General features: G+C 41.0%; 1 protein-coding gene across 2 annotated transcripts; it reads right to left on the bottom strand.

Moving 5' to 3' along the window:
- Window positions 1–10,605: 10,605 nt before the first annotated feature.
- Window positions 10,606–18,817, bottom strand: LOC132080143 (fmr1 neighbor protein-like). 2 transcript variants are annotated; one of them, XR_009419503.1, is made up of 5 exons: window positions 17,972–18,032; window positions 16,748–16,882; window positions 14,073–14,169; window positions 11,438–11,585; window positions 10,606–10,761 (listed from the first exon to the last, which is right to left on the bottom strand). XR_009419503.1 is itself a non-coding variant. In XM_059483155.1 (5 exons), the coding sequence occupies exons 1-4, from the start codon at window positions 18,793–18,795 to the stop codon at window positions 11,468–11,470; spliced, it is 402 nt and encodes a 133-aa protein (XP_059339138.1). In that variant the 5' UTR covers window positions 18,796–18,817; the 3' UTR covers window positions 10,606–10,761; window positions 11,438–11,467. The 2 variants fall into 2 exon arrangements, 1 of the variants encoding a protein (XP_059339138.1); XM_059483155.1 differs by lacking the exon at window positions 17,972–18,032 and adding an exon at window positions 18,744–18,817.
- Between the last annotated feature and the right edge of the window lie 876 nt (window positions 18,818–19,693).

Consider the following 19,693-nt stretch of genomic DNA (forward strand, 5'->3'; position numbering starts at 1 on the left):
TATGTAGAAAACACTGAGAATCTTTGAGAATTGTCTCCAGAATATGTATGCCATCAGTCATATTTCTTAGGCTAAGCTTACATCAAGGATGCAACCACCAGAGAAGGAGATCAGTAGGGCTGGCTTCTATTCACATCAGGGGCTTACTGAGCCTGACCAGGTCCATCACAAAGGATAGCACAGACTTGATGAAGGCAACACATTAATACAGGACAGTTTTAAATCTGACATGAAGAAGGTGTTTAAATTCTTCTTTCTTCTCTAGACAGGTAAAGATATTACACCTTTATGTCTATCTATGCCTATATATACCTATGCATATCCATCTATATTCACACTCAGCTTTAATCTTTCTTACTGGTTTAAAATATTTCACTGGGATATCAGTTACAGCAGCAAAAGGAAATTTACCAAATGTATCAAACCTCTTAGGCAGCCACATTTATAAGCTCATTGTAACACATATACAGATATTTACATTCCAGGCTCTACAATAGCCACTTTATGGTTTTAAGTGCACATTTCCCACAGACAAAGAAATCTGAGGTCGTCAGTTATTACATTCATGTTACCTGAACATCTTGCATTTTAGTAAAGTTTCCATGCACAAGCAATATTAACATCTGTTTCAAGGATCTCTGCTGGAATTGTAGCTTCACACAGCCAAATTGCCTGTGCTTCCACCAGGGAAATGGCTATTTATTTTATGCAGCCATCTGGGCTCTAAATACTATGTTTTGTCATTTGTGGTCTTGTTTTCCAGGGTTTCTTATATGAAATTTGATTTCTTCATAACTTATTTCTTCTGTAAATGACATTTTTATAGTAATCAAACTTGTGAATGAATGTTTCATTTGAGACTTACAACATCAGTGTCAATTCATAAATATTTTGGATTGAGAGCCAAACCCTAATTGCAGCAGCTTTGATGGTGTACTTTTTTTTCCTGTGGAATCATATGTAAATATAATCTTTACAAGCCCATCTCCCAGTCAGATGAAGGACATATGTTGTTGCAGAATTTAATACTTCAGGATGATACTGGTCAAGTCATTGGAACATAGACCCTTGTGATCTCAGAGCCCAGACCCCATGATTTTAAACAAAGGGGCATATTTTAAAAAAAAACAGCACAAACAGATTGCCATAAACCTTTATCTACCAAGTATTATTTTTGCTTGGATTATGATAGAAATACAAATACTTCTTCATCTCCTCATATCATATGTTTCAGATACCCTCTTAATAGATTTTAGTACCAAGTTACCATCGTGAAAGTAGCAAGTGTCTTGGAAAGCCATTCAGAGGAATGGTGAGAAGCCCTGGAGCAGGTGAGACCTGCTGACTTTCCCAGTCATTGCTTGCTGTAGTCACAAACTGGTTTGTGTTGTACCACAGAGCTCACTGGCTGACACGAGGGGACCAAGAGCAGGACTCCAAACCCCCTCAGACCTGCCCATTGCTCTCTAGCTGCACAACCAACACTGTTTTAGCCAGGGGAGAGCTGTCTGTAAGGTGGGCTGGATGCTCCACCCTTCCACACAAGCAAGCCAAGAGCTCTCCCTGCACAAGAGCCAAGCCAACAGCAGCCCACCTTCTGCAGGGCAGGTACTCCTGGACACCTCCTCCACCAGGCAGGATTCTCTCACTCTTCCCACCAAGGGTTAATTTCCTTCTCTCTGCTGCTTACTCTGCCTAGGAAGCCACACAAACCAGCTGGCACTGATCAAGCTGCCCTTTCCTCTCTGTGAAAGTGATAAAGCAGGCACCAAGATACACCACAAGGCACAAAGCCATCAGAGGGAAGTACGTGCCTAAGCCAAGCAATATAAGCTCACTTGGTTTACTCTCCTTCCCCCCCATTCTAACCACTGAGCAAAAGCACCAGCTCTGGTCTCACTGCTGGGACCACAGCCCCATCCCAGTGTTAGGTCCAGTCACCCAACAGGAACAGGACCCCCTGACTCCCCCAGACCCACAGCCAGAGCAGGTTTCCTCAGCAGCTCCACCCCAGGGTTCCCACAGCAGCCTCAGATGTCTTGTTCCATAAAGCAATTTATTCACAGTGCAATAACACAGGAACAGCTCACCCCAAGCTACCTGCACTAAATGTATTCCTCAACACCATCACCTTTTATTATTTGTCTTACCTTGCCCTCCCTGCACAATCCATGCTGTTTCTGCTCTCTTACCTTGTGCTTTGCCTTCTTTTCACCCACACACAGGGGCCTGCTCATCAGCTTTATCATCTTCACTTGGGCTGGTCAGTAAATGGCTGCTGGCAAACACCTTCCAGGCAGAAATCGCAATCTCCTTCTCTAGACTGTTTTCTTAAAACCTCTTCTTTCAAGCATACTTTTATATAACATCCTTTTATGTAACAAAACTTCAGAGACAAGGAGGAGCCCCTCACAAAGCCAGAGAAATCTACTAACAGTAGGTTTTACCTACACTGCTGCCCACAGGTGCATAGTATTTGTAATCAATCAAACCTGAAACCCTTTCCAGCTGGTGCTTTGAATGAATAAAGAAATAATTACCCTTTCCTCTGAGGCTGGACTCAGGCAGGTTGACAGAACTGTCTCCTCGCTCAACAGCAGTAAATATGAGTAAAACAGGTCTGGGGAGGTTTGACCCTTCAAAGCTTTGTCTGTAGAGGAAGCTCTACCTCCCTCCAGTTTAGCCTGTGACACAAAGATCTGGCCTGAGCACTTTTATTTCCCTGGAGCCACTGAGCCCAGGAAGTGACAGCTTGGAGGAGGCCAATGTAGGGTCATGGTCTGGTTCACACCCTGGAAGACAATTCCCAGCCAGGTGTGGATGTGAAAGGCACAGGGTGCAGGGATGTTTGATGCCTGCCTGCATGAGACCTCGCTCAGGCATGTGCCATTCCCATAAACTGGGAAGCATGAACAAATTTTCCTTAAAATAAAAATGTGGAGAAGCAAATGATGAGATTCTGCAGCTGGCTGCATATGGAACTGCAGGGCAGGACTAGATAACACCTTCCCTACCCTGTAATGATGAGTAGCCCCAAATCTCATCACAGATTACAGGGGCTTACTAAAGCAGTCTGACTACATGATGTACTAAGAATAATTATGATCTACCCATCTTGGTCATAGGAGTTGTTTAGTTGCTATATCTGTAACAGGCTTAATAACAAGGTGAAGAGTGAATGGGAGAGAAAAAGTAATTTCCTTGTCTCATTGGTCATTGTTTCCTTTATGCCTAGGATGTCTGTGTGGGGACAACTGGAAATGGAGGGAGAATACCAGCACAGAAGAATTTACATTTAAATAAGAGAAAGTGAGTGTCCTTGTACCACACTGATGCAATGGTCTCCTAAGTGGGGTGCATGCCCTCAAGGGGTACACAAGACAATGTGCTGGAAGGAAGAAGATGATTTTACACCATTAAAATGAAAATAAAATCAACCCCTAGTGTTTATTCCATTTTTATCTCCTCCTTTTAAAATTGTGTGTGTGTGTTTTACAAGGTTTTTAATGCATTTATAATTTAAAGGGTATGGTAGTGTGGGTAAATGCTCAAAAGCATTGTCCTGATAGGGGATCCAAAAAGTGATCAAAAAGTTTGGAAACCCAAAGGACTGGTCTTGCAGGTAGCACCAGATCAGCTCTAAGTCTAGAAGTAGTGCTGAAACAGTAAAACAGTTGGGGCAGGGGAGCTGTACTACTCACAATTCTTGAGCCGGAACCTGAGCATCCTGCTCTGAACATCAGTCCATGAGATCACAGTAAAGAGGAAAATCCTCTGGATGGTAAAGACAGAATCACAAAACAAGGAAAATTCAGTTACTTGTTAATGCCTCTTGCTGCTGTTCCAAATAATTCCATAGATGTGAGATTCGTGCTGTAAGAACTCCAACTTTAAATGAACCACAGTATTTTCTGCAGAATTTCCTAACTCAAAGCATGTAATTCTGTATGGGCTGTATGTTTCTTATTAACAGCATTAAGCAAATAGAAAAGTGATTGTTCTAAGAAAAAAAGTTTGGTAAAGTATAAGAATATGAAAATTGCTGCAGTGGTTAACAATAATTCCTTAGGGTTTAGCCTGACATTCTTAAGAGTATATATTATTTAACTGATAGATCATAACAGCTAATTTAGAGCTATTAGGTCTATTGCATAAATATGTGGTCAAGGGCACTTTAATATACACCACTGTTACTTCAGACCATAACAGCTGCTCTGGAGCTGTCAGCCTACTTGGTCACAATCTATTTTAATCTAAAAAAAAAAATCCTAATTACTTTGTAGTTGCTAATGCACAATTTAGGTTGATTGTTTAGTGCCATAGCTGAGCATTGTTTAAGCAGGGGAGGTGAAATACTATAAAGAAGAGGTATCACTGCCATCAGACAAATCACAGGGGACTCAAACTCAGAGTTAATAACAGAGATGCCTGCCATGTGTTTACGGAGGACAAACAAAAAGAAAAGAGAGGATGTGAGACAGATTATTTCTTTGTTTAACTCTGTACTCTGCTACTTTAAAAACCTAAGAGGAGCCATTAAAGCTATGTTTATTGTTAAAAAGCAATATCTGTTGCTACCCCACTTCCCAGCCCAACTCCCTGCTGCCAGCCAGCTGGGAAAGCTCTGCTGGGCGAGGGGCTGCAGCCCAGCTCCTGCAGTGCACAGCACACTGGGGTGTAGCAGCACAGTGAGAGCTCCCAGCAGAGCAGTTCAGTGCAAAGAGCAGTGCCACCTTTTCCTTTCCCTGTCTCCTGGCCATTTGGCACATTGCTTTCCTGCTCTGCCCATGAGCACAGACGAGTGCCTGAGAGGGTCAGAGAGGCACCCAGGCTCAGAGATGGGAAATGCAGGGGTTCAGCTGCTTTTCAGCACACACAAAAGCTAATATAAATGCTCAGAAAACCCAGCTGTCTCTACCAGCCTCTGCTCAGAATGTGATTCTCTATAATCATGTCATTCAAAGAGACTTTTGCTAAGTACTGAGGGAAAAGTGGCATCCTTTGGTGAGGGGAGGAAAATTCCTGTTGCTGCAAGCTATCCATCATCTTCAACAAGTCCAAGATGTACTAAAGCTCCCTAAATTTTTATTCCCAACAGAGCAGGATAACTTCAGTGTTTTCTTGACAGGCAGTCCTCCCATGCCAAAATCTACTTCCCAACACAGTTTTGGAGGCATTCACTTGCCTGGTAGGTTGGATAATAACTAAATGCCCATCATGTCTTTATCTGAGAAAGATTTTCTTCTTGCTTCTTTTTCCTTTTTTATTCCTTGCACATTTGGGGAAAACTATCCTTACAACCCCCCACTCCCCCCTCCACCCCCAGCCAGGAAATAGTCATTTTGAGGCAAGACCTTAAAATTGATGATTTTGAAAGTTTTCCCTATTGCCATGCTGTTCTGCTCCTGCATTCCTGTGGTGCCAACAGATGAAGTTGTAAGCCTGTTCGCCTCCCTGCATCTAATCCTGATACTACTCAGCAGCAGGGAAGGTGGGCAAATGTTCACTAGCAGTTGTTGGCAAAGAAACACAGCAGGATTTAAACTGGATGATGCCACTGCATGTGTAAAACAACCATTTGAGCAAATGCTGCTATAGCAGGATCTTTAACCAGTAAAACAGAATTTGCTGTTAACCTTTTGTTTTCTAGCTAGCTGTGCTGAGTTATGATTAATTGTAGTTGTGCTTACAAATAAACTTCAAACAAAAATTAATAACCAATTAAGCTTATAGATAAAATATGATAAAAGCTTGTAGCAGTTGCTGTGACAGACTTTTAGTGTGCTCATGTATAACTAAAATAAATTGCAAAAGGAAAATGTGAGTAACATTCTGTTGCACTCTGGTGAAGGGTTCCATGTTATTTTTCACAAGATCATTTTTCCTATGAACTTCCTTCTCTTCCTTTCCAGTTTGCACAGCCTGATCTGTACCTGATGTGCCCCAACCCCAGGTTTTTCATGGTTTGAACACACTCATATTCTGGCATTCTAGGACTGTTCTGGATGAGGATCACCACAACAGTAATTATGCCATGCTTATGCACTATTCAAAAACTTGGGCCACCTACTGTGACATCAAAACAATGGGTAAAGAGCACCCCAATTACTGCATATCCCCAGGCTCTCAAATTTCCTTGCTTCTGATAGTTTTTCATAGAGCCCATCAGAGCTCCTTCCTTCAGACTGAGTTCTGTCATTATTTAAAGCTATCACTTTGGTATCTGGGAAATAAAAGTTGAAATATCAGCTGTCAATGCACCCAATGTCAGGAATGGGAGTGAATTTTTCCTTGAAGATGATGGGAAAAGACACATCACACAGCCAACCACAACGACCTACTGCAGTTCATAAGGCCATGTTTAATTGAAGAAATTGCTTTTTGGCAATGCTGCTGCCTACCTGGGGCATTCAACTGAAGCAGGGCTTTCCCATTAGGAAATGTATGCAAGAGCATTTTATACCTGTGCATTATCCCCTGGATATCCCAGGTGTGCCCTAAGTCCTAAGCACAGGTTCTGTTCTTTGCGTTGGCTTCTTTTTTTTGCCATACGCATCTTGTGTGTTAGTGCTGGATCAATTTCATGAATATGAAAATGTTTAAAGCTTGGAGAGTCAGTAAAACCCTGAAGAGGGGCCTGGGCAAGAGTGCCCTGCTAATGGCAGGCCCAGCACTTGCATGAGAAGATTCCTTTTCTAAAGGAAAGTTGTTTTAATGTTTTCATTTTGACTCAGCTGATGACCCACACTGGGTGGAATATTGAACAGCTGTAGCCTAACAGAGTGAAAAATGACCCTGTTGAAAAGCAGGGAGATGGGTACAGCAGGACCAGAGCATCTGTAGCCACACTCCCCTGTGGGGGGAGCTCCCTGTGGAACTGCATCCCCCTTCCCACTCCTCCTGGGTGTCAGCTGGCACAGCCAAACCCTCAGAGCCACCAGCACAGAGGTGTGGCTGATGCTGCAGAAACAGAGAACAGTGAGGCTCCATTGCACTTACCTGGACACAGGACAAAACACACACATGTGCTCAGAGACCTCTCCACTGGGATGGGAGATACACACAGGATGGTGAATTCTGTGAGGAAGCAGTGCAGAAAGGAACATGGCTTTTGTGGAGGGACTTGGAGGCAGTACAGCGGAACTTGGAAGGTTAAAGCAGTACAGCTGTGGACAGTTTTTCCCTTTCATCTGGCAGAAACCATTTTTTCCCAGTGCTTTGCTAGAACAAAAAAGTTTTGGAGCACAAACAGCAGAAGCAAAATTGAGTTAGACAGAATCAGTTGCTCCACTGAGACCTTACAGGAGAACATAAAACACCTTTTCCAGGGAAACCTTTACACTTCATTTTAGCTGTGCATCCAAGCCTAGGTCAGCAAAATCACAGCAACCATAACATTTAAAAATTACATCCCTTACATGGAAATAAGCTGGAAAAATATTTGTTGAGTAATGAAGTACATTCTTCTCCTTTATGTGCACCACCTGGCATTGTATGGATCTCAGCTGGGTAAAATAGGCTTTAGAACTGAACTTCAAATCTTCAAAAATACAAGTTCCCCAGTCACAGAGATTTTGCTTAAATACAATTCTGTATTTGGCCTTGGATTTTTGAGCTTTACAGTTCAAACCTATTCTCTCATTCCACTGTATTTATTTTTTAAGTTCAATTCTTGTGACTTTGAAAGCTTTCTAAAGGTCAGAAAAGAGAAGTACCAGATATTGCCACAATCACCCACAATGTAATGCAGTCATTTCATACTGCTTTAAAGCTTTCAAAAAAAACATGGTGAGTTTTCATCTCAGGGAGCATGGCTAAAGGTGTGGGTCAGGCTTCAGAGTGAACAGAAAGCCAAATCCTTTGCCATTAGATGTGGTGCAGGTGATGTGATGGCAGAGCTGTCCGGCTCTTGAAGCCCCATCACAGCTCCCACCTCTGGGGCAGCAGCAGCCACTCCTGAGCACAGCTATCAAACATCAGGCCAGGCTGTTTAGCCTTGTATTTATTTAATCTTTGTGAAGATAAAGAAGGATGTTCCACTGAGAGCTCTTTTGTTTCACTCTCTATCAGTTCAATAGGAATGAGAGCAGAGCTAAAGCCACAAGCAATGGTTTGTATATCTTGTAAGTCTTCTAAAGCCTTGTCATCATATGCTGTATTATGTTGTCTTTTTTACTGAGTGACCATTGCTCTATTGTACACCATCTGCCTTTTTGTGACTTGATGAACCACGTTGTAAAAGGCAGAAATCAATAAACTTCTCCAGAACCCAAAACCTTGGCAGGAAAAATGTTTTCCTGCAGCACCATCTTGTGGTCCCTGGTTTTAGTACTGGAGATGTTCCTCCCCTCTGCCTGGGCCGGGAAGGTTTTTCTGCACTCTTGGGAACCACACCCAGCTTTCAGCAGCCTCTTTTGTAGCCACAGAGGTACCGTGAGGAGCCGGGCAAAAATGATTGTGCCCTCTGGTAGCTGACCTGGGCCCTCATCGACTTCTTGGAAGGGATAGAAGGGACAAAGGAAAATTGAATTTGGTTTGATATGCATGATACGATCAGCAGCCTAGGCACTGGGGAAAAGACATGTTTCAGTTAGATGGGAGGGAACCCCATGCTGAAATTGTTCTTTAATATGGTTAGGTCCAGGAGCACAAACTACAAGTAAACGAAAACATTTTCTGCACGGGATCTGAATATCCAGTGTAAGCAGGCAGCCAATCAGCTGATCAGAGCATCCACCTTTCTGTGACATTGACAGTACAGTTTGCATCACACACAGACCTGTGAATAAATATCTGTGCTGTGACCCTAAGGTGGCAATCTTGACCTTCAACAGCAATGAAATAGCTCTTATGACATCTTAGGCACAGAGAGCAGTTATTTAAGTGATACCCATGGCTTGAAAGCTATTAATTCAATGCATTGTCCAGCTAACAGAGAAATTAAAATGCAAAATCAGAACTTTTGTCTTCTCCAACTGAAAAGCAAAGCTTCCAGCTTTTTAGAAAACCTTTGGAGCAAAGCTGCTGCATGGAAAAGGACAGGCCACATGTTTGTGCCCTGTGCTCTGGACTGCCGTCCCACTAAGGGGAACACAACCCTGGCTGTAAATTTTCATCTCACCTCCTCCTCTAACAGAACATTTGGCTTGTGCTCCTCTTGTTCTGGTGCTGCCAGGCACAGTGACTGCAGATGCACTGATTGCTCACACTTAGATACAGTTGGTTTATCAGTGTGTCCCTTTGTCAGGATGTTATGTGACATTGAAACAAGTTGTACTGCCATTGACATGGAAACTGGAGGAATTTACTGCCCTTCAAATCAAAATCATGAATAACCACATGAAATCCTAACTTCTGTGGAGCACAACTCACTCTCCATGATCACCAGCCACAGGGATTTCTCTGGTTTGTCACGTGCACAGTTCAGCTGTGACAGTGCCTTGAAATTCCTGCAGCAGGGAACATTCTTTTTCTTTGTCAAGATGTCTATATATGTGCTTCACCTTCCATAAAAATAATATCAAAAAAGAGCAAATACACATCAGATTTAGAAAGCAAACATTGCCCTATTCAGTTTCCATTGTTCTGTTGCTCCACATCAAAGAGAGTGTAATACCTTTGCTTACAAAATTTTAACCAAATCATCTGTAACACAATGCTCATGACAGTGGTTGCAATGTCAGCCTTTAAACCCCTGCATATAGTTACATCTGATCAGCAGCAAGCCCTTCATGAGATCACCCATATGCATATTCCACCCACATTACACTTGGATTTTAAGTGATCCACTTTTTTATGACTTAGGAAACCAAGAAAAATGTTTTAAACAAGGAATTATGAATGTACAAAGTTTCAAAGAATCACTCATAATATTTACTCTCCAGCTTAGGACCAAAGCTCCATTCCTGCCAGTTGCAGCTCTTGGAAATTCTGCTGCATGGACTTCACAGCCCCAATGAAATATGACAAGTGATTGTGTTATTATGGGTGATATTGACTTCCACTGACATTCTTTCAGGTGCTCACTCTGCACTCAGCTGTCAAAAAGTGTTACACATTTGTTTCTTTTATTTTTGTTACACTACAGAGAAATGGAAAAAAATTGCATTTTGGAATCACCTACTTCAGGAGACAGGTCATCCTAGGATCAAAAAAAGTTGTGTGGTGCAGCAATACCCAGCAGAGAGAACAACTCCAGAGACAACACTCTCACAGTTTCCTTAAGTGCTCTATATTTTTGCCAAGCATATCTTTAAAGCAGTTGCCCAACAGCAGATTTCCCAATTCCTCTGTAGCCTGGTAAGGAATTAGCTGTTCTCCTCAGCCAGAGTAGCACTACTGTGCCGTGGGGCCATCCAGTATGGAACCAGAGCAAGCTTCCTCTCAATACCAATTGAATGAGTGACAGCACTCCCTTAATCTTTTTCTAAGGCTGACCCCTACGTTCAGATGGACACATAACTGCTCTCCTTATATCCCTCCACAGGGATGCTGTGGATGAAAACAACACTGACTTCACTGTTCAGGGGTTGCCATGAGCAGTTTGCCTCCCAGTGTTACCAGGTTGTTTTTTTGTACAGGAGGTATAGAATGAGTGCAAGAAACCAGAATGAAAAAAACTTTAATTGCAAAATCAATAATATTATCAAGGGTTAACAACTTTGTATTACTCCAATGCTAAAATAAAACATGTCCTTTTCTAGGAGAGAGCTAAATAGTCCTGGTGACTTCTGCTTGATTTTCAGGATCAGGTGGATGTTCCTATACACCAAAGGGAGAAAAAAAAAATCCCAAACATGAGTGTGACTTGATTTAGGGACACCTTTACATTTCTGCCAAATCAATACTCTCCCTGAAATATTTCTTTATTGTCTAATGACCTCCCTAACACTTTATTATTTCATGTGACCTTTAGCAGGCTATAGCTTGGCATGGTCACATGAAGTAAATAGCATTTCACTCTCAGATTACATTTATTTCAGTAGTCAGTTGCTCTTCAGAATGAGGAAGAATGGCAAGAATGCCAAGGTGTGGAGCTTTGGGAATGCCCCAGCTACAAACCACCCTATCCATACAGGAAGAAAGGCTCCTCAGTGTCTGTACATGGATTTGCCTCTCCTGAAAGCAGCAGACCCCATTGTGTTTCCACTTTTCATGCTGCACTTCGCACGTGAGATAAGGAACACTGAAGTGGCAGAGGGCTTTACCCTCAGCCTGTCCATGGCACTGCTGGCAGCTCAGAACAGCAACCAAATTCTTGCAAACTCATTACCTCTCCCACCACAGGAACTGGAGGTGATCCCTGACAATGCCTTTGAGCAATTCTGCTGCACTGGCAGGCAGCAGGTATTTGGTAGTGCATATCTTTAGTATTCTACACAGACTCAACAGAACAACCCTAAACTTAGAACAAGAAAATACCCCAAAGTTAGTTTACCTTCCTTTTTTGTCATTTTGGTTCTTTAGGTCAGTCCAGTAAGTGGCGATGGATCTCTTCATCACGGCTCTTTTTTTCAGCAGCTCTTTTTTCCCGTGCAATTTTCTGTACTTTTTTGCTGATCTTTTGTAAAGGATTGACACAAGGACTGCAACATATTAAAACAGCTGAAACTGGTTGATTTCCAAAGTAGGAATTTAGAGAAGGTCACCTAACTTGAGCCATGAAATCCTAGCTCCAGTGAAAAAACCTCAAAAGGCTATAGTTGATTTCAGAGGCCATCATAAGATTCATCACCAGAAGAAAGATTAAGGTGAGGAGACGCATTTCAATGTTTTTCCCATTTCTTACATTTTTTTCATGAATTTCACCTTTTGATTCATACAGAATCACTCAGGACAGAAAATACCTTTAAGGTCATCAATCCCAGCCATTAACCCAGCACTGCCCAGTCCACACAGGGCACAGCCAGGCCTGGGACACCCCTTGCTGCCCAGCTCTTCCTAAGAGAGGAATTCCTGCACAGGGCTGCTTGTCTCATCCCCAGCAGGCAAGGATAGGGAGACAATGCAACCATGACCAGAAATTTCCCCAGTAACAAATTAACAAAATTCTGTTGGCTTCTTAACACAGCTGTACTAGGGATTGGGCAGGAATGAAGAAACTTTTCCATTCAATTTTTAAAATCTACTCCGTATTATTCAAAAACAGGGCTATTTAAGTGCACCTGCATTTTTCTAACCTTTAGTGTTTTAACCTACCTGTCCTTGCATGTAGTTCTTAAAGAAGACTAACAAAAGTGAGAGGATTAAGATAGGCTGGCACAGTTATGGGCATAGCAAAGCCATCAGAGCACAGCTCTAGACAGGAAATACTGCGCTGATAGCACACAAGGGAAATTGCCAATTGGCAGGGAACAGATGTGTAGATTCTGCTTCCTGCATGAGAAACACCATGGGAAGGAGGCAAACACACAGTTTGTCCATGGGGATGTGGAAAGTAACAAAGCCTCACTGGCTTGGGAAATTAGATCAGCTAGAATTGATCAAGTGCGGCAAGGAGAGGAGTACTCAGCTCCCTCTATCAATATTACAGGAGTTTCATGTTCCTATATTTTCTTTGTCTGGCCATGGTATAGAAACTTGGCAATTTACTCTAGAAGAGGCACAGTGGAGTTAAACAATTATCCCAAATTTCATCAGTAAAAGTCCTCTTATTTTTTTCCATAACTCTAGAGAACAGTTTTTACTTTTGTGCACACCAGTTGCATTTGTACACAGATTTGGCATTGTACACAGGACTCTCTCAACAATGACTGTATAATGTTGAAAACAAAATAATTTCTATCCAGAGAGGTTTTTGGCTTATTAAAGGAATGTTTCTCAAAGCTCTATCAACTGTCTCTAAAACTGGTAAAACTCAAAATTACAGTGTGGTAGGATTGCACCTTTCCTCGAACTTAAGTGTATGATATTGGAAATTTAAACCATTTAGCATCTGGTTAGTTACTGCATTAAAAAACAAAGCAAAAAATCAAGTCAGCAGAAGAGCAAAATTCCTAGCTTTACTGGCCATGAAAAACCACAGAAATGATCATTTAAACATTAATGTGAATTCTCCCAAAACGAATACATATTAATTCACTTTCCAGAAAATTTATGATAATTTCATGTCGATTCTTTGCCTCCTGCTTTCAGAGTCACTGATGACTCAGTGCAGCTATCTGTATGCTGAGCATCAGCTGTTGAGCACAGTGTAAGATGTAATGTGGAGATTTTCACAGCAGGTTTTGTCAAAACGTGGAACTCCACAGCAAACAGCCATCTGCCAGGCAGCCTCATTAGTAAAGTCTATGTGTGTGTGTATATGTGCATGTATATGATCCCACACAGACTACTATGTCTTAGAAGAATAAAAGTTTAACACTTGGAAAAAAAAATCTGCACTAAAAAGACAATTCTGTCATATTAACCAAGTTGTAGCACCAGACATTCAATATGAACTACTACCTAAGCAGAATAAAACATAGTTATGTTAATTCATTCCATCAGTTTAATGACCTTGATGTTGTGGAGTTTACATTTTCCCTGCATCCTGAGAACACATACACATGCTGAAACACTTCACACTATCAGACACTAAACTGCTTGCATAGAACTTGCAGGCTGTGAAGCGCCCTATACATTAAAAACCCCACTCTGCATGTTAGAAACATTGGAGATCATTAATTCCCAACTCACAGCCCCTCTTCTCACTCTACTCAGGCCTCATACTTTGTTCTTCTCTTCCTTGTCTTACTGCATAACTCCAGGTCTGTCCTGGAGGGAATCTGCTTTTGTGTTTTACATGCAACTTGCCAAGCAAGTGAAGTAAGATTAAGTCCAAGTCTTTTATTTCCAGGTCTTAGAAAGAGTACTGGGGCATTAAATAACCTTTTTTTCTTTAAGCCAAATTGACTCTGTTTTATGTAGCTCCAAAATAGGATTCCTCTTTTATATTTGAACATTAGTTTCTTGCCCTTTTTTCCCCCCAATCTTGTCTCCCCTCACCTAGTTAAAACATGTCAGTTCTCCATATTTTCACCATTTAGAACCAGTACATCATAAATTAGGTCTGGTCATGTGCAAACACTTACCTTCTCTGCAAAAGGGCACAGCAACAGAACGGTAGAAATCCCAAAAACAAAAATCCTCCTCCGGTAATCAAAACCACTCGAATGGCCAGCTGCACGTCTGTGGAGCCAGCAGAAGTTTGCATTAGCTCTGAACAACTCTGATACAGACACTGAGGCTCAGGTGGCACAATCACCTCTAAGAGAGACACCTTTGGTGCCATGAAATCACAGCTCAGACAGGTGTTTCATCAGCAAACTCTGAGTGTACTCAGACACACTCATGCCTAAAGACTTCAGTAAATGCCAAGGAAAACTGCCACCTCTCAGATGAACTTAGAGTTGGACTCACTGATCACCACAAGGATCTTTTCTAACTTAAATGTTTCTATGATTCAGCAGCACAATGGCAAAACAGTAAATGTTAGGAATGAGCTCAGGTGAGAAAGAATTGGTCTCAAATTTCACTTCAGTTGGAAAAGCACAAGTGTTTGTTTAGTTTCAGAGGCAACCAGGGTTTGGTTGAGCCTAGGGCATGGGGCACTGTTGAGTGGGGGGAATAAAAAATAGTTAAGAAAACCAATCAAAGTCCTCCAGACGCTGCTTTAAGAATGAAGACAAAATCTTTCAAATGAATTCTATTCATCTACTTCAGTTCATAACTTTTGTAGCATTTTCTTAAGGCCTCATTTATTCCCAGTGAAATTCAAGGCAAACCTTCCAACAAGAAGAACCATTCAGTATGCAGCCTGTGACCAGCTGAGAAACACAACTGCCATGAGTCTAATATCTGCTAAGTGCTTCTATTTTGTCAACAGATTGCTACAAGGCAAACAGTAAGTGTTTGCATTTTCTTTGGACATATGCTGTGCATCCAGGAGCATTCAAGGAGCTCATTAATCTATGAACAAATAATTCTGTAAAATAGTCAGCCCTCGATATTGATGTCCAAACAATAAAAGCTAACTGGAATGAGGAATCAAGCAGTCACAGATGAATAAGCATATTTAATTTTAAAATTTGCTTCAGTATGTATCTCAAAAACGAGCAGAGGAGCTATAATTTTCATTGTACAGCTTTTCTTCTTGCTGTAGTGAAGTGTCTTTTATACAAAATATAAAGGGCCAAACTAGGACTGAATATTATTAAAACCTTGAATTTCTGTAATTTGTCCCTAATTAACAAACGATTCTGATAGCACTGAATAAAACTTCCTTCAATCCAAAGTTATCTAGCTGGTAGTAACTCCAGCTGCCCCAGCACTGGAATGTGGAGCTGCTCAAGCACAAGAAAAAATTCAAAGTCTTATTTTGACCTCAGCATGCTCCTGAAGAAGCACAAACAAGAGAAAGTGAATTCATGTTAGCTGACAAGTAACCTTGGGGTTTCATATCTGTGTTAAGTCAGCTCATCCTAAAAATTGGGATATCACCTCTGAAATCATTGGAGGTATACTGAATTATACCAGGAAGAACTAAATCACTAAGTTTGAGATTATGGTTTCTTTTTACTAACTTATTATCCATGTTCAGCAAGATTGCTTGTGTCTGAAAACTCTTCCTACATTGTTGGTTTTTTGTCCTTGGACAAATTAAGAATTTGACTGGACACAGCCCCTGGGAAACACATTGTAACTAATGCTGGTAGAACAGGGAGGATTAACTATATGGCTGTGAGAGGTCCCTTCCACACCCAGTAATTATGCCTATAATAAAACACCTCTAAATTGTTTGCTTTTTTCAGTTTATTGAAGCAACCTCCATGAAAAGCAACAACTGTTTCTAGAAAGCTAGACAAATAGGAAAAGTTTAGACTAAAAATTAAGATTTTACACAAACCTTTCAGTAGAGCAAAGATAACTATAGAGTTATAAGGAAAGATAGGATCTACAAAAAGAGCTTTTTGCATTTATATGAGGAAAAAAATCATGCCCACCAAGTTGATGCTCAAAGGAAAAAAGGAGGTAAAATGTAATGTTAAGGCTAAAATTTGATAATACAGAACCACTGACATTTTGGTTATAAGAGACTCCTGGAGATCATGTAGAGCAATCTTCCTCCTGAAGCAAGGCTACCACCAATATGAGATCATGTGAATTGTATCTTTTATATCCAAGTCTTGAAAACCTCCAAGGCTGGGGACTCCATCCTTTTTCTGATGAACTTTTCCCTCCCTAATGTCTGAGCTGAATTTCTTAAGCATCAGTTAGTGGCAATTCCTACTTGTTAAATCATCTGATTCTTCCAGGAAGAATTTGTGACTCTTATTTTTGTAACTCCCCTCCCAAACAGGCTTCAGTAGCTATTAAACAGCCAATTAGCCTCCTCTTCACCATGTAAAACACAAATCCAGTTCCTTCACTTTTTATTCACTGCACTTTCATGGAGTCACTACTTTGGATTAACCCCCACTCTCAGCAAACAAAGCCTTTACTTCATTCTTTGTAATGACATATGTGACTATATTTATTTGTATGGCACTTGTTCTTTGTTTGTACTGGGCTTGACAGTATCCAGAATATTTTCTATTAATTAATTGTTTCCTTTATTAGTATAGATGAAGAAATACATGCAAGCTTACAGTTACTTTAAAGAGAGGGGTGTCCTGGAAAGCCAAAGGTACAAACAGCAACAAGAACTATACTGTGTGACCAGGGGCAGGGATTGCTCTGGGGCAGCAACCCCGAGCAGCACACTCACCATCTCTCACTGGCATGTAGCACTGCTCCTCCTGGCCAATTCTGAAAGGACAGCAGTGAATTTTTGAGCATTCAGTCAGGTTCAGGCCTTCTACAGGACAAGGAGTTAAGAGTCGCTCATTGCTGAGGCGGCAAGCTTGAAAAAGAAAAAAAAAAAAAAAACAAAAACAATGTTGGGTAAGATGTCTGTCCTGGGAGCAATGTGAAACAGAAGGAAGCCATCACTTTGGTGTATCAAGAATGTTTTGATTAATTAAATCTGCCATGACACAATATCATTGACATTTATATATGTTCTCTCCCAAAAACTAACCAATTTTTATATTGAAATTAGCAGAAAAGCTAAATCATGTCATAGAAAATCTTCTGCAATTTGCTTTGTTTCTGTAAAGATCTATTACAAAGCTGAATCTAAACATTGTGGCACATTTTATACTTAGGTTGGGTAAAGTAAGTGAAAAAGACAAACTAAGTTTTCTGACTGTTCTGTTTCTAATTAAAAACTAGCAGAAATTTAAGGCTTCTTTTCTTTTTTGTAGGACTATATTACAACTAACCATCTCTATTTGGCATTTATTATTTGTTTCTGCAAGCAGCTGAAAAAACAGCTGCTATGAAAACCCCCCCACAATACAGTTAATGAACAACACATTTAAGCAGTTTTTGAGATTTCCTATTTAATAGCAGATTTATTGATAATCATGAGATACTCTGTGGGAATGGTTTGAATGTGTAAGATAGTTATAAATAGCAGACGCCTCTGTATATTTAATCCCTATAAAACATCATATCTCATCCCTTATGTTACACAGCAGCTGCAAAGCATCATTTGGTTCCAACAACTCCCCCAGGACTGGCTGTATTGTCAGTCTCACATTTATCAGAGACATTACTGGTAGCCAAATTCAGTTTATTAAAAGGGGGGGGGGGGGGGGATCAGGATCTTCATCAGTCCTCCGTGTTTACTTAGGCCTACATGTGAGCAGTAGTGGTGGAGACACACTGATATTAATGCAGAAACACACCAAGTGAAAAGTGCATTTCTCCTTCTCACTAGTCTATGGTCTGGTTATGGAACCAGGCTGGCAGTTTTTATACAGAACAAATATATTTTGTGCTCCTATTATTTTGCTTTTTGATATTAGCAAGTTAGCATTGTGATTTCCAGTTGTCATCCTATTGCAGGGGTTCCATGCTGTTATCTCCTATTGCAAAAGTTCCATACCTTCTTGGTGTTTCTCATCATCAGCTGCTCAGAACACTGACTCTTCTTCACAAAGCAGCCAACTGACTCCAGTTCCCCTCTCAACCAGCCACTCTTTTACAGCACTCTTCTTCTCATTGGGTACAGCTGTGGCCTGTTAAAGTCAGGCCTGCTCCTAATCCTTGATAATTGGCCCAGCAACTCCTTAGGGGTAAGATTACTTCCTACACTATCTTTATTTTCTTGTATTCTACTCCCCTACAATTTCCGTCTCTATAATTTTATGAAATAATGTAGTTCTTGTAATTTTACTTCAGCAGTCCAAAGGTGAGTGGATCACTGTAATCTAACAGGCCTGAAGCCTTCCTTAGCCACCAGAAGTGGGAGAGACACCAGTGTGGGACAAAATCCTTCTTTCATTCAGACTGTGACAAATTCCTTTTCTCTCTATGTGTACATGGGAAGACTGGAAAACTAGTCCAGATGAGATACAACAAAGCTAGGCATGGTGGATCCCGTGCCAAACTTCCAGCATAATTCCAGCATTTCCAGCACAGTCACATCACTGGTGATGGAGGTTTTACAGGAGGGTAGCAATGCAAACAAATCTGTGATTGTCCCAAAGAGGCACTTAACAATCCTATTTTCAAGAGCTCTAGTGAGTTTTGCAGTATTAGACTGAGGGTTTTAAACACATGAACTGCTGACAGTGATGGGAGGGAGGGTGGACTGGAAGTGAGGCAGAAGTGGGAAGGAAGAGAGAAATAAAGCTGCAGGGTGAAGTGACACTTACTCATTGGACTGAAGAAGCTTAAGAAAGATTCAAATACACCTTTCATTGTCATGTTGGGTTTGCTGGGTTCCTCTGCACTCTGCTCTGAATCAGGCTGAATCGGTGCTGCGAGAACTGAAAGTTCACAATGATTAGCTCATTACCATCAAAACTATCCGTAATTAATTAAAGCAATGACATTTTCATACTGATTATTACTCATTAGGAAGGCATTTACAGTCATCAGGAAACTGTGTCTACTGATGGCTAGCAAGGTTAAGCACAGATGTCTTTCTGTTGTATTCACTTATATTGCTTTAAATTGCTTCATGAACCACAATGAGTAAAGAACTAAAGCTGTAAAATTTAAATTAAAGAATGCATTCAGGTGGAAATTGTCAAGGATAAAAAGCCCTGCTGCTCACCTATGAGGTGCAGGTTAGATGAAAAAGCTTGCTGCATGTATAGTTATATTTTTCCTATGCACACAAGCAGAACTTCTAACTTTTTAAAGATCAGACCCCAATTAAAACACAGAAATATGGTGAAAGGCACCTTTATCAGACACAACCAAACATGCATCTATTCCAGCTTCTTATTTCAGACAGTGACCTGCTGCAGTTGCATAGTAGAGCAAAACATCTCTAAATATAGAGGTACTGTTTACACAAATGATGCTGATTTCTTACTCTGGGACTTCCCAATCACCTTTCATTTTCACTATTCTAAAAAAAAAAAAATGGGATCAGTAAACCTTGCTGCCTCCCTACATCTCTTTTTCATTACACCAAAAGTGCAAATCACAGTAGGACTCCACTGGCATTTAACCACTCCCCAGTGAGGGGGAAGAAAGAGACCCAATATTCCCACCTGTTTTCCTTTTTCCTCTCCATGAGGGAAACTTACACCATCACCACTTTAATAGCTTTCAGAGATGGAGTTTGCTGAAAGCCATTTCATGGTGTTAGAGT

The sequence above is a fragment of the Ammospiza nelsoni genome, chromosome 15, assembly GCF_027579445.1.
Source record: "Ammospiza nelsoni isolate bAmmNel1 chromosome 15, bAmmNel1.pri, whole genome shotgun sequence".
In the NCBI taxonomy this organism is placed as follows: Eukaryota; Metazoa; Chordata; class Aves; order Passeriformes; family Passerellidae; genus Ammospiza; species Ammospiza nelsoni.

What these genes read in the sequence shown, in the direction of transcription:
- LOC132080143 (XM_059483155.1), bottom strand. Translation starts at nt 18,795, where the DNA reads ATGACAATGAAAGGTGTATTTGAATCTTTCTTAAGCTTCTTCAGTCCA. An exon ending in CTACATGCCAGTGAGAGATG is followed by an intron (nt 14,170 to 16,747) that starts GTGAGTGTGCTG and finishes CTGGCTCCACAG; the next exon opens with ACGTGCAGCTGGCCATTCGA. An exon ending in TGTGCCCTTTTGCAGAGAAG is followed by an intron (nt 11,586 to 14,072) that starts GTAAGTGTTTGC and finishes AATATGTTGCAG; the next exon opens with TCCTTGTGTCAATCCTTTAC.